This window comes from Pelophylax lessonae (genome assembly GCF_965119305.1).
Source record: "Pelophylax lessonae genome assembly, chromosome: 12".
Lineage (NCBI taxonomy): Eukaryota > Metazoa > Chordata > Amphibia > Anura > Ranidae > Pelophylax > Pelophylax lessonae.
In genome coordinates this window covers 150,631,586-150,645,497 of record NC_138779.1, presented here as the reverse complement: position 1 = coordinate 150,645,497, position 13,912 = coordinate 150,631,586, and the positions used below count along the sequence as shown (strand labels likewise).

General features: G+C 43.4%; 1 protein-coding gene across 2 annotated transcripts in view; it reads left to right on the top strand.

The window, feature by feature from the left end:
* SIK3 (SIK family kinase 3) overlaps positions 1-13,912 on the top strand; it is a 390,005-nt gene that overhangs the window by 120,057 nt on the left and 256,036 nt on the right. For both annotated transcript variants that reach the window (XM_082274215.1, XM_082274214.1), the window contains exon 2: positions 13,443-13,559. In XM_082274215.1, coding sequence (XP_082130341.1) covers positions 13,443-13,559 — 117 coding nt within the window. The remainder of the gene's footprint in view (positions 1-13,442; positions 13,560-13,912) is intronic.

Here is a 13,912-nt window from a genome sequence, read left to right as displayed (position 1 = left end):
TGTGGGGCAGGCGTGTATATGCATTTCATGTTCATGCTACTTGAGGGACAGTATGTCCTAATTTGTTGTAGCTGTCTTGTAGTGAGTACTCCCCTGCTGCCTGTCAACTTGGATGTCAGCTGGGAGGCCCTTCTTCTGCCCTTCTGGTTACAGGGGATAGAGTTCTGTTAGGTCGGTGGCTACCGAAGTCAAGAAGTATCTTGGATGCCTGGTTTTTGGTACATACCGTCAGGCTACTAATTAGGGTCTGGTTTGGTCCTACCTGCCTGCTGCTCATTACCTATGTGGATCTCTTGGATTCTGTGCGAGTCTGGTGGCAGGTCCTGGCATCTCTGTGTGGGTTGCCCGATCTGCTCCTGTCCAGTACTGACAGTCTATCTTTTGCAAGGATTGGATGCGTAATTTCCTGGAGTCTAAACTGGATCCAGCTCATCGCTTTAAGTGGCTTTTGACCGCCTTAGCCAGAGTTAAAGTTAGGTGTTACTTTGCTTTGTATTTTTCCAGTTCCTCACTCCCAACATCGGGCTTGGAGCTGTCTGAATTTATGATCGGCATAAATGTCATAGGCTTCTGGGTTGCCACCTTTGAGGCATTTCTTTTGCTTGGCTTCTCTTCAGTCCCTGTTGTCCCTATTCTGTCATCCTGGAATGTCTTGGTTTATTGATTAACCAACTGATTAGTCGAATACTAAGGATCAAGGTTTTCTGGTCTAGTGGCCTGGGAATGCAGTCCAGTGTTTTGGAATAGCTCTCCTTCCTGGTTTCATGGAAGATCCTCTATGGGGATCCCAGTCTGTTAAGCTGGGGAGGACTCCTAGCCACCTTGTGGTGAAGTGGTCTTGCTTTATCATCGGTATTCTGTCTCCCGCCTTCTGTTTGGTGCTGTAGTTGTCTTGGCAGCATGGAAGCAACTAGTTGGTGGGTCATAAAATCTGACTTGGCTAAGCACTGCCATGTCCAATGTGAATAGCGTCTGCTGGGAATTCTCTAATTGTGCTGTCGCAGTAGCTGCAGGAAGGTTCCTGTATGGCGCTGTGCTTCATGTTCAAGCCTTACCTGCCATTTCTAGTAAAGGTAGGACAGACTCCTACAGTGACCAACCCTCCTTGCTGTCAGTCTGGTTCAGAGGACAGGGTCCTCGTCCTGTGGTGGTCCTAAACCTGAAGAGAAATGGCCCCTGGCATTGGATTTTCGGATGGAACAGTGGATGTTCTGGTAGCTCTGTGGGATCAGTGCGATCTGTTCTGTGTTTCTTCCTCCTTGGTTCCCCATTCTTGTCTTCTCTGCTGGTTCAGATGGAGGACAATGCAATGTTTTTTTCTAGTTCAGGTCTTTGGGGCACAGGCAGCTTTGGGACTTTGACCTGCTGCTTTCAGGGGATGGTATGTTTGCTCTTTTTCTGGATTTATTTTCTTCTCGACGGTGGCTCCACTTAATTGCATGTCTGTTAGAGTTTTTTCTCTGGATGGGTGTATCCTGTGCTGTATTCGACTAGAAGTATTCTGTTACCACTTCAAGTGGTTCTAAAGACAAAATGTTTTTTACCTTTTAATGCTTGCCCTGAAAAACATCCCACTACTTGGTTGATCCCCCATCCCTAACTACTTACCTGCCTCCTGTAACTCATTCATAGGCTGTGCTACTCTTTCTGCTCCCATAGGACACCCTAATGCCTCGTACACACGCAAAGATTGTTGGCCGTGAATTTTCGGCCAACGTCCGATCGGCTGATTTTCGGCTTGTTAATATGATGCTTCCGACAACCGACTGCGACTTTTCGGCCGAACAAAATCTGGTGTGCATGCTATAAAATTTTTGTTGGCCGTCAACAGAACGGCTGATTTTCCGTCAGTCAGTACAGATTTCGGCAGACAAAAATCTGATGAGCAAGACTGGGCATGCTCAGAGAAGAAAAAACACAGGGAAAGTAAACCATAACATGACATCACTTCTGAAGTTGGTTTTTGTTGGCCGAGAAAATTCGTGTGCAGTCTAGAGCACATTTCAACCAACACAACAACACTGGACAAAAGACGGCCGATCGGTTAGCCAATAATCGTTGCGTGTGTACGAGGCTTAAGAGTCAAACACTCCTGCTGCTGTTAACCAAATGCTGTAAGGAGGGAGCCTAGCTATGCTGTGCTTGTCTGGATGCACACAGCCTGGCTTGGGAGCATGCGCACAGAAGTGTCCTCTCGGCACACGGCTTGCTGAGGGGGGCACTCTAAAGAAAGTGAAGGAAAGAGCGCCGTCAGGGGACTAAGAAATAGAAGATAAGGGACTGCTCTGTGTAATATGGTTGCACAGAGCAGGTAAGTATAACAACTTTTTTATTTTAGAATACAAAAAGTAGCTTGCTTTTATTATCACTTTGTCATGCTGTATTGTATATCTTATCTGTTTTGCGAACTGAAGTTGTCCCTGGTTAGTCTTTGTGAGATAACTAGACCTTGTATGAACTTCAGATCTGTTTCATCGCTTGTGCCTCCTATGTTGTTTTTACCCTTTTTTGTTCTGCAGGCTTCCCAATCCTTGATAGGTTTGTATAGAAGGTGATTTTTGTGGTTCGGTCTGCACAACCTTCTATAGTAGTTGGATGTTTTATCTTTTCCCTTTCTGAGCCTTTATTTGCATGTTGAGGTATTGAGGTCTGAAGCTTTAATTCTGTCTTATGGGAATAGTTTGCAGTGAGTGCTAGTCCAGGTCAGTTCATCGTGTCTGCCCAAGTATCAGGTGTAGGTCATTACTGAAGGAACTGAAAGATTTTGGGGGATAACCACATACCAACCAATGAACACAACTTCCTTCTTCTAGCACGTACATAAAGTACAATATAGCCAGGAGAGTGTTACCTGTGGCTGGAGGATAAGGCTTTCTACGTTCCCGGAACATTGTCCCCTTATCTCTGGTTCCAGTGCCTTGGGTTTTTTCACTGCTTCTGTTGGTACTTCTGGCTCTGTCCGAGTGTGCTGGTGCAGATTTTTAGGCCTTTAGGGCCATTTCATCACATTAAGTTTCTCTTTGAAGGTCTCTTTCTGTGCTGAAGGTCCCGAACTACATTGCAGATTTTACTTATGTTGGGTGGTTTTGTATAGTGCCTGTTTTTGGGGAGGAGTTTCTTTCCATCCCGCAGTAGACACTGCTTTGGGATGTCCCAATGGTCAGAGATCAAGATCTCAGCTGTGCCCTTAAATGAATGAAAGAGAAAATAGGATTTTTTTTGTACTCCTCGTAAAATCCTTTTTTCAGTGTTCATGGAAGGGCCCCTCCCCTTTGGTTATTCTCGTTGTTCTTATACTGTATACTGCTTTGTGATTAACTGAGCTGCCTAACAGTGAAAAAAGGATTTTGGCCTCCGTCGTGGGCCACCCCCTTTTTTTTAGGGTTTTTTTTTTTTTTGCCTATTGTCCTACTCCTGAAGGTGGCGCTATAACTTCATGGTTAAAGTTGATTATTCATAATTAAAAGGAATCCTTTCAAATCTACAAATGTTGAAAATTGTAGGCAACCTACCAGAACAAGTGAAACCCCTAAACAAGCAATTCACCAAAAAACATTGTCCACGGAGTAAGTTCAATTGTACAGTTCTTTATTTGGTATAAATGTTGGGTGCTGTAAAGGGGACAAATCTTTACTTGAATGTTTGGAAAGGTGAGTGAGATATGTGACCGCCCAACATTCTTGGCAAGGGATTTGTCTGTGTTCAGAGTTTCTGTCTAGTAATTCCTAGCTAGGAATGGCCTCTAAACATCCCCTTTACCTCCATAGCAAACAGCAGGATAATAGTTTTCCTTTTCCCTACATGGCGCCTCCTATGTTTGTTATATGTATGCACTACATATATAGAGTTTTAAAATCCTAGTAAAATGAATCCAAAAACCTTATAGTCCCCCCTAAAGTGATTGTAAAGGCAGAAGGTGGTCTTTTTTGTGTGTTTTTCTTTTTAAATCTTAAAGTGATTGTAAATTGCGCCGCGGCAGTATCTCAGCCAATCAGGAGGGAGAGTCCCAAGATGGCTGAGGGACTCCTGGACATCGCTGGAGAGAGAGGGGGCATAGGTAAGTGCTGGGGGGGGGGGGGCTGCTACACACAGAAGGCTGTTTATCTTAATGCAAAGAATGCATGAATATAAAAAATCCTTCCTGACTTTACAACTCCTTTAATGCACTCTATGCACTAAGAAAAAAAAAACCTGTTTGCGGTAGCCCCCCCTAATACTTAACTGAGCCCCATTTCCATCCAATGATGTGCACGAGAGACTTGACCGTCTGGCACACTCTGTCCTAAATGGATGAGACACAGCAGTGGCACCATTGGCTCTCACTGCTGTCAAAGTCAGCTAGCCAATGAGGAGAGAGGGGGCAGAGCGAACTGCAGCTCCATGTCTGAATAGATGCACAGAGCTGTGGCTTGGCCCGGGGCCCCCATAGCAAGCTGCTTTCTGGGGGGGCAATCAGCAGAAGGTAGGGGCCAGGAGCGCCGGCGAGGGACCCAAGAAGAGGAGGATCTGGGCTGCTCTGTGCGATATACTTACCTGCTCTGTGCAGTAGAAGGTGTTTGTTATTTTTAAAGAAAAAGAATGAGACCTTAGTTTTACTTTTATACACTCACACTATGAAAACACATCTCATTTCTGCCTGAGGGTACCCCCTTGGAGTTAGAGGGGTTCTTCATAATGCCCAGGTGTTCAGTATATCACATCTGAAAGCATCCATCTTTGTTAAAGGCAGTATTATAGTGTTTTGTGAACTTGCACAAAATCTCCCAAAGAAATGCATGTTGTACTTGTGGTTCCATTCATTATTGGCACCCCAAACTCAGCAAAACAGATGCGCTTTTTTGTGTGCAAAAACACATGAAGCTCGAAGATTCACAAGCTACTTTGCGGTGTTTTGTTGCACTTAGCGCAGTTCATTGCATTTAATGGGATGCCATATATGTGTTGCGACTAATCTAGCGATTATTTTTATTTTAATTTTTTTGCTTGAGTGTTCTTTTTTTGATTAGCTAATTAATCCTTTGAATAACAAAAAGTACAGACCCCTCCTCCCAGTACAGACCCCTCCAGTAAGCCCTCCCACCTAGTACAGACCCCTCAGTAAGCCCCCTCCCAGTACAGACCCCTCAGTAAGTCCCCTCCCAGTACAGACCCCTCAGTAAGCCCTTCCACCTAGTACAGACCCCTCAGTAAGCCCCCTCCCAGTACAGACCCCTCAGTAAGCCCTCCCACGTAGTACAGACCACTTAGTAAGCCCCCCTCCCAGTGCAGACCCCTCAGTAAGCCCTCCCACCTAGTACAGACCCCTCAGTAAGCCCCCCTCCCAGTGCAGACCCCTCAGTAAGCCCTCCCACCTAGTACAGACCACTTAGTAAGCCCCCTCCCAGTGCAGACCCCTCAGTAAGCCCCCCTCCCAGTACAGACCCCTCAGTAAGCCCCCCTCCCAGTGCAGACCCCTCAGTAAGCCCTCCCACCTAGTACAGACCACTTAGTAAGCCCCCCTCCCAGTGCAGACCCCTCAGGCTCACCTGCGATCACATGATGCTGCTGGTTTGGCGCGTGACGTCTTGTCTGTGTGGGACAGTGGGAGGGATCATCAGCGTTTGCGGCAGTCTGCAGCCACAGAGAGTCAGCTCAGTTGATGCGCAGGCACAGCCACCCCGGGACGTCATGCCTCTCACATCGGCTGACGTAGAAGAGCCGGGCACTCTGGACTGGAGCGCAGCGGGGAGCGGGGCAGTGCAGCCTGCAGCGGCCCCAATCAATGCAGCGGCCTGGCCGGCAATGCGAGCAGGGGGCGTGTGACATGACATGTCGACGCCTTTCACGCACGTCGGCGTATTTCTGTAGTCGACGTAATCAATTTCGTTGACGCATCGCTGCAGCACTACTGTGCATAAATCGCTATAATCTGAATGCAATCTTGAAGTAGTTGTAAACCCTCACATATACCCAGTGAAGTAAATAGCCTCGGATGATACACCGGGATAAAAGAAATCCTCCTGCATAAGTTTTACTTGTTTATCTGCAGTCTTCTTTTGTTTACAACCCTTCAAGTGTAGATCTGTGGTAAAATCCTTCTGCATCTGTGAGGAGTACAGAGGAGTGGGTGATGACCTGCAGTTATAGCTCTTATACACTGTGTGAGAGGTGATTGGAGGAAAAGGGACCCCCCCCCCCCCCCCTGCTCCAATGAAGGAACATGCAGAGCTATATTCTAAATAGACAAGCTGTATAACAGAGGATTGAAGCACCAAAGAGAAACAACACTTGGAGCTTTGGAGAGAAACAGGGTAAACACTACAGATACAGTGGGTAAAAAAGTATTGAACACATCACCATTTTTCTAGGTAAATCTATTTCTAAAGGGGATATTAACATGAAATTTTCATCACATGTCGGTAACAATCCATGCATACAAAGAAACCAAAACCAAATACGTTTAGAAATTAAGTTATGTGTAATAAAATGGAATGACATGCCGCATGCATTGCTCAGGTATGATTTTGGCCCATTTTTCTACACTGTCGGTCTTCAAATTTTGAAGGTTCCGTGGACCTCTTCTATGAACTCTGATTTTTAGTTCTTTCCATATATTTTCTATTTGATAAAAAGTCAGGTGATTGGCTGGGCCAATCTAGCAGCTTTATTTTCTATCTTGTAAACCAATGTAGAGTTTCCTTGGCTTTGTGTTTTGGGATCATTGTCTTGCTGAAATGTCCACCCTCGTTTCATCTTCATCATCCTGGTAGATGGCAGCAGATTTTTATCAAGAATGTCTTGGTACATTTTTCTATTTATCCTTCCTTTAATCACATGAAGTTTGCCAGTACTCTATGCTGAAAAACAGCCCCACACCATGGTGTCCCCACCTCCAAACTTCACTGTAGGTATTTGGGTGTTTTGGGGGTGACCTCCAAACAAGGTGTGTATTGGGGCACCCAAAGAGTTACATTTTGGTCTCACTCGACCATACTATATTCTCTCAGTATTTCACAGGCTTGTCTAAACATTGTGCAGAAAACTAAACAAGCTTCAACATGCTTTTTCTTCAGGAAAGGAGGCTTGCATGGTGAGTGTGCATACAGGCCATGGTGGCGGAGTGCATTACTTATTGTTTTACTTTGAAACAATTCCAGGTCTTTCTGAGCTCTCCACAAGTAGTCCTTGGCTCTTGGACAACTCTTCAGATAATTCTTTTCACTTCTCTGTCAGAAATCTAAGGAGCACCTGGTCGTGGCCGGTTTATGGTGAAATTATGTTTTTTCCTCTTCCGGATTATGACCCCAACAGTGCTCACTGGAAGATTCAGAAGTTCAAAAATTCTTCTGTAATCAATGCCATCAGTATGTTTTGCAACAATAAGGTTGCAATGCTCTTGAGAGAGCTTTTTGCTTTTACTCATCATGAGATGTTTCTTGTGTTACACCTTTGTAATGAGAGACCTTTTTATAGGCCACCAGCTGAGACTGAAGCAGCTGATATTAATTTGCACTGACAAAGGGCAGGATTACTTTCTAATTACAGATAGATTTCAGCCTGTGTCTTGAATTTCCATTCCTTTTTGCGCCTCCCTTTCTTCATCTGTTCAATACTTTTTCCCTGTGTCATTACATTTTATTGCATATAACTTATTTTTCTGATCTAATCTGTTTTGGTTTTTTTGTGTAGAGTAAGAAACTAGAAAACTATTACCTGAATGTGTTTATATTTTTTTAATAAGTCCTTAACCGGTTGCCGACCGCCGCACGACTATATACTGCGGCGGTCAGCCCCGGCCAGGCAGAGTGACGTATCGGTACGTCACTCGCCTGTCACTGACTTGCGAGCCTATCGCGGGCGGGCGCGCGCCCGCCGCGGCTCGTTCACAGACAAGTCAGTGCGTGTGACCGGCGGACTCGATGTCCGCCAGTCACACTGCGATCGCTCCTGTGAAGGGAGAAAGACAGAGCAGCTTGTGTAAACAAGCTGCCTGTCAGTTCTCCCTGTGTAAAAGTGAAGATCTGTCCGTTCTACTATGTAGAACGGTTGATCTTTGCTTTTACACCAATAGGAATGTCCCTACACAGTTAGAATCACGCCCCTAGGACACACTTAACCCCTCCCTGTCCAATAAAGTTAACCCCTTCCCTGCCAGTGTCATTTTTGCAGTAACAGTGCATATGTATAGCACTGATTACTGCAGTAATGTCACTGGTACCCCCAAAAGTGTCAAAAATGTCAGTCAAGGGTCCGATCTGTCCGCCGCAATGTCGCAGTACCGAAAAAAAATCTCAGATCGCCGCCATTACGCGTTAAAAAAAAAAACACCAAAAATGACAAAAATCTTTCCCTTTGTTAGTAAACGCGATAACTTTTGCGCAAACCAATCAAAATACGCTTTTTGCAATTTTTTTTACCAAACATAGGTAGCATAAAACAAATTGGCCGAAAAATGTTAAAAAATTTTGATTTTTACTTTTTTTTTTGGGGAATTTCATATAAAAAAAATGTGAAAAATATTGTTATTTTTGCAAAATTGTCGCTCTTTTTTTGTTTATAGCGCGTGATCAAAAAATCGCACAGGTGATCAAATACCACCAAAAGAAAGCTCTGTTTGTGGGAAAAAAAGGACGTCAAATTCGTTTAGGTACAGCGTCGCACGACCGCGCAATTGTCCGTTAAAGTCACGCAGTAAAAAATCGCAAAAAAACCCCTGGTCCTTTAGCAGCCAAATCCTCCGGGGCTTAAGTGGTTAAGAGGATATTGGACTCTCTCCCTATGAGATTTGGTTAGGGACGGGTGTTATATTTGTCCCAGCAACTGAACGCCTCCATTAGATCTCACAGAAAATGTTGCTGATCTTTTAAGATTTTGACAAAATCATTTATGTGTTTTCTCCCCAATTCCAGATCTTAAAAGTTTGGAAGGATCTCATAAACTAAAGCCAGGTGACTTGTGGATTGGTCAGTATGTCCACAGTTAAGCTAGAAGGCCATACTGGCCACAGGAGTGTACAGCCAATTACTCAGTAAATATATTTTTTGTTTTTCAATAGTTTTTTTATTTTTACAATGAAAAGCCATTTTGTAATGAAAAAGCTGCTCTCAGCTATTTTTCTCCACGATGAAGTTTGCCTCTTTGGCCGGAATTACCTCCACCAAAGCAATTTGTGGTTCCGTGTTAGGCTACGTTCACATCTTGGCGTTGCTAATTACAGGCGTTTTTATGGGCGTTTTTTTTTAGGCGTTTTTACAGGCATTTTTGTGCAGACGTTTTTAAGTTGACTAGTGACCAATGGAAAAAAATAAAAACACCTGTAATCTGCCCAAAAAGAAGCTCGTGTACTTTTTTGAGCGTTGGGCGTTTTGCTTAAAACGTCAAAACGCTCAGATGTGAACAGGGGCCATTGAAATGAATAGGATTTGTCTTGTTGGGCGTTTTTTGAGCTGATCCTAAAGCAGAAAAACTCCCCAAAAACGCCCCAAAACGCCTACATGTGAACTTAGCCTTAAAGGTAAAAGCAGGGTATGGTTAGGGATCAAAATATTGATTTAAAGAGGGGAGATTGTAAAGGAAGTTTGTACGTCCTGTATATTATTATATTTTATTTTGTATGTATTGCACATTGCACTTATTGAGCACACGGCACTAATAATGTTTTCAATACATGTTTGCATTCTTTCGAGTCCTGATTAGAATTGGCCCCGTTCACATAGGGGCGATCCGACTTCGGGTGGCGACCTCCGAGGTCGCGGTGCGAGCAGCGCGCCGCGTCCTCTGAGCGGCCGCCACGGACTTCACAGCATTGAAGTCTATGGCGGTCGCTTCCGGGTCGCCCCAAAGAAGCTCCGGACCCTTTTTCTAAGTCGGAGCGACTTGTGTCGCTCCTATTAGAACGGGTCCGCAGCTTCCCTATGGAAGGCGACCTGTGAGGCGACCAGGTCGCCTCACAGGTCGCCTTAGTGTGAACGGGGGCTTAACCTGCCTATGTTGCGCCCCTTATTACCATAAAAATACAATTGTAAAATGAATGTGATACCTACATAATCATGTGGATAAAAGCCTTCGATTGTGTCAAATAAAACAGAACAGTTATTTTGGAAAGATGCGGAGTGTATCCTTTTTGTGTCTGTTCCCTACTGCACTAGTTATTATTTGGAAGCACTAATCAATATGAGGATGAGAGCTGCCTATCTATAAAATGTCCAGAACAGTATGTATGGGTTTTGTGGGTTGTTACTGCCATGTGGTGAAAGTTTAATGTTAATAGCACCTTTAGAAATCTATTTACCTAGAAAAATGGTGACGTGTTCAATTCTTTTCCTACTGTATGTATTTTGTTCAAATTTTGTGACGAAGGTTTACAACCACTTAAGGACCGCCCCATGTACATATTCTGCGACAGGACGGCCCTTTAGTGCGAAATCACGTACCTGATTTTTTTTCTTTGGGTCTGGGGTGTGCATGTGCGGCGCTGGCCACCCATTCCTGCTGTGATTGGACCCGATGTCCACCGGGACCCGCCGATCGTTCCCAAGGCAGACAGAACAGCGGTCTGCCCATGTAAACAAGGCAGATCACAAAAGACGGAGATCCTGTGTGTCTTCTAAGCAGGAACACGGATCTCTGTCGTCTTACAGTACAAGAACCCCCTCCCCCCACAGTTAGAAAGCACTCCCTAGGGACACATTTAACCCTTTGATTGCCCCTGATGTTAACACCTTACCGACCCTGCCAGTGTCAGTACAATAACAGTGCATATTTTTAGCACTGATCACTGTATTGGTGTTACTGTTCCCCAAAAAAGTGTCACTTAGTATCCAAATTGTCCACCTCAATGTTGCAGTCCTACTATAAGTCGCTGATCGCCGTTACTAGTAAAAAATACAATTTCCATTAAAATTTCCTATAGTTTGTAGACGCTTTAACGTTTGTGCAAACCAATCAATATACGCTCATTGGGATTTTGTTTACCAAAAATATGTAGCAGAATACATATTGGCCTAAATTGATGAAGAAATTAGATTTTTTACATTTTTTTTATTGCCTGTGTTTTATAGCATAAAGCAAAATATATGTATATTTTTTTCAAAATGGTCTGTCATTTTTTTGTTCATAGCGCAAAAAATAAAAACCGCAGAGGGGATCAAATTCCGCCAAAGGAGAAAGCTCTATTTGTGGGGAAAAAAGGACATCAAATTTATTTGGCTACAGTGTTGCACAACTGTGAAATTTGTCATTTAAATTAACACAGTGCCGTATTGCAAAAAATGGCCTGGTCATGAAGGGGGTAAAACCTTCTGGGGCTGAAGGGGTTAAGATGATGTGGAAAATGAGCTGAGGACAAAGTAAAGATACTTGAATTGTTGGCATGTGCATATTCTATTCCTACATGTAGAAAGTGGCAGATGGTAAGGGGTTGGTTTGTTATATCATGGTTAGGATAACACAGTGTTATCATTCTTTATCCTAATCACCCACATGTACATGCCATACAACATGTTGGCTTAGAGATATTGAAATACCACCTGAAAGCTTCATTGTATCTTGTATATGTAAATATAATGGGTAAGAAAAAAGAAACACACACCCATCCATCCATCCATCCATCTGAAAGTGAAAATTCTAAAAATGTATATGTAATTCTTATTTATTTGACTCCAATTTTAAAGTGTTAAGTGGTGTTTTTGTTTTGGGAATCACAAAGAAAAAAGAAAAGATATAACAAAGAATCAATCCCTGGAATTCATATAGACTGACGCAGACAGATTTTGCGAAGGTGTCTCTCATGCGTTCTATGCACCATAACCACTTAAGCCCCTGGAAGATTTTACCCCCTTCCTGACCAGGCCCTTTTTTGCGATTCGGCACTACGTGAATTTAACGGACAATTGCACGGTCGTGCGATGCTGTACCTAAACTAATTTGACGTCCTTTTTTTCCCCACAAACAGAGCTTTCTTTTGGTGGTATTTGATCACCTGTGCGATTTTTATTTATTTTTTTTTGATCATGCGCTATAAACAAAAAAAGAGCGACAATTTTGCAAAAATAACAATATTTTTCACATTTTTTTATATGAAACTCCCCCCCCCCCCAAAAAAAATGTAAAAATCAAAATTTTTTAACATTTTTGGCCAATTTGTTTTCTGCTACATATGTTTGGTAAAAAAAATCACAATAAGCGTATTTTGATTGGTTTGCGCAAACGCTATTGCGTTTACTAACTAAGGGAAAGATTTTTGTCATTTTTGTTGTGTTTGTGTTTTTTTTTTTAACAAATAATGGCGGCGATCTGCGTTTTTTTTTTTTTTTGCGGGACTGCGACATTGCAGCGGACAGATCGAACCCTTGACTGACATTTTTGACACTTTTGGGGGTACGAGTGACATTACTACAGTAATCAGTGCTATACATATGCACTGTTACTGTAAAAATGACACTGGCAGGGAAGGGGTTAACTTTATTGGAGAAGGAGGGGTTAAGTGTGTCCCTAGGGGCGTGTTTCTAACTGCAGGGATGTGGCTTTACATGTAACAGCACAGATCAACGGTCCTACATAGCAGGACCTTATGATCTCTGCTGTTACACAGGGAAGAATGACAGGCGGCTTTGTTTACATTAGCCGCCTGCCTTTCTCCCTTCACAGCGGACGATCGCGAGTGACCGGCGGACATCGGGGTCCGCCGGTCACTCGCGGAGGTGTCCGTGAACGAGCGGGGGCAGGAGCGCGCCTCCGGCGGCACACGCTCGCCCCCTATTGGCTCACAGGCTAGTGACGTACCGGTACGTCACTTTGCCTGGCCGGGGCTGACCGCTGCAGTATATGTACTTGCGGCAGTCGGCAAGCGGATAATTCATGTACCTGTCTAGAGCTTGTACTTGAATCTGACACATACTGTGCCACCTTTTAGAATGCATATGAGACACTTTCTCAAAATCTGTCTGTGCCTGTTTCTCTCTGTTTGCTAAAAGAGAGTTGGTTTCCATTAGCTCCACTTTTCTAAGTTATGAACTGTTGGCATTGTATTTTGAATTTGGCAAATTCATTGTGCCACAAGTAAAAGTGGCGCTTTTTAGTACTACCTGAATTTGGTGTAGAAGACGCTGTCCGAACCAGAAGTGTTATGAATACGTCATAAGTTTGGCGCAGTACATTGACAAAAGGGATTAATGAAGAAAAGTGATGCAGCAGCTTTATTGAATGATTCCTAGTCTGACACATTCTGCTATGAATACATTTATGTGGTTTGGGGCACAGAGGTAACCTTTTTTCACTTGTATGTTCCTGGTCTACTGTCCCATAGTCTCAAGCACCCCATCATTTACCTTTCTTTTAGCTAGTATCTGATCAGAATGGGGCGTCACAAGCATAGCATTATCCATTTAACGGAAGGAAATAGATCAGTAGTTTAGGGTCCTTGTTGCTCTGTCCATTGAACATTATTTTTTTTGCTATTGCAGGTTGCCATCAAAATCATTGACAAGACCAAGCTAGATGGGGAAAATCTGAAAAAAATATTCCGTGAGGTGCAGATTATGAAAATGCTTTGTCACCCCCACATTATTCGGCTGTATCAGGTAGGTATTTTCCACAGGCAATTTTTCTTTTGAAAATATCCTTTTTTAGGGGAATATTACACCTGTATTGACTTGGAATTCTGTATATTGCTTTACGTATGTGCTTTAAGAAGCTGTTTTTAAAGTGTGAAGCCCAAATAGTCAAAGTCAATTGTCTTAAAGTAATAGTTTGGGTAGAAAAACCTGTCCTTTGCCAGCATACTTTAGAAAAGGATCATTACTCTGTAGAAGCAGTGATCTCTCTATAGGGGTCCTTTGCAGAGCTGTCCACTAAGGAGGGAGCATGAGCTTTGCTGTTTGTAGCAAGAAGCATGTGTTGGACCGTAATTATGTTTGAGAATTGAACATTTATA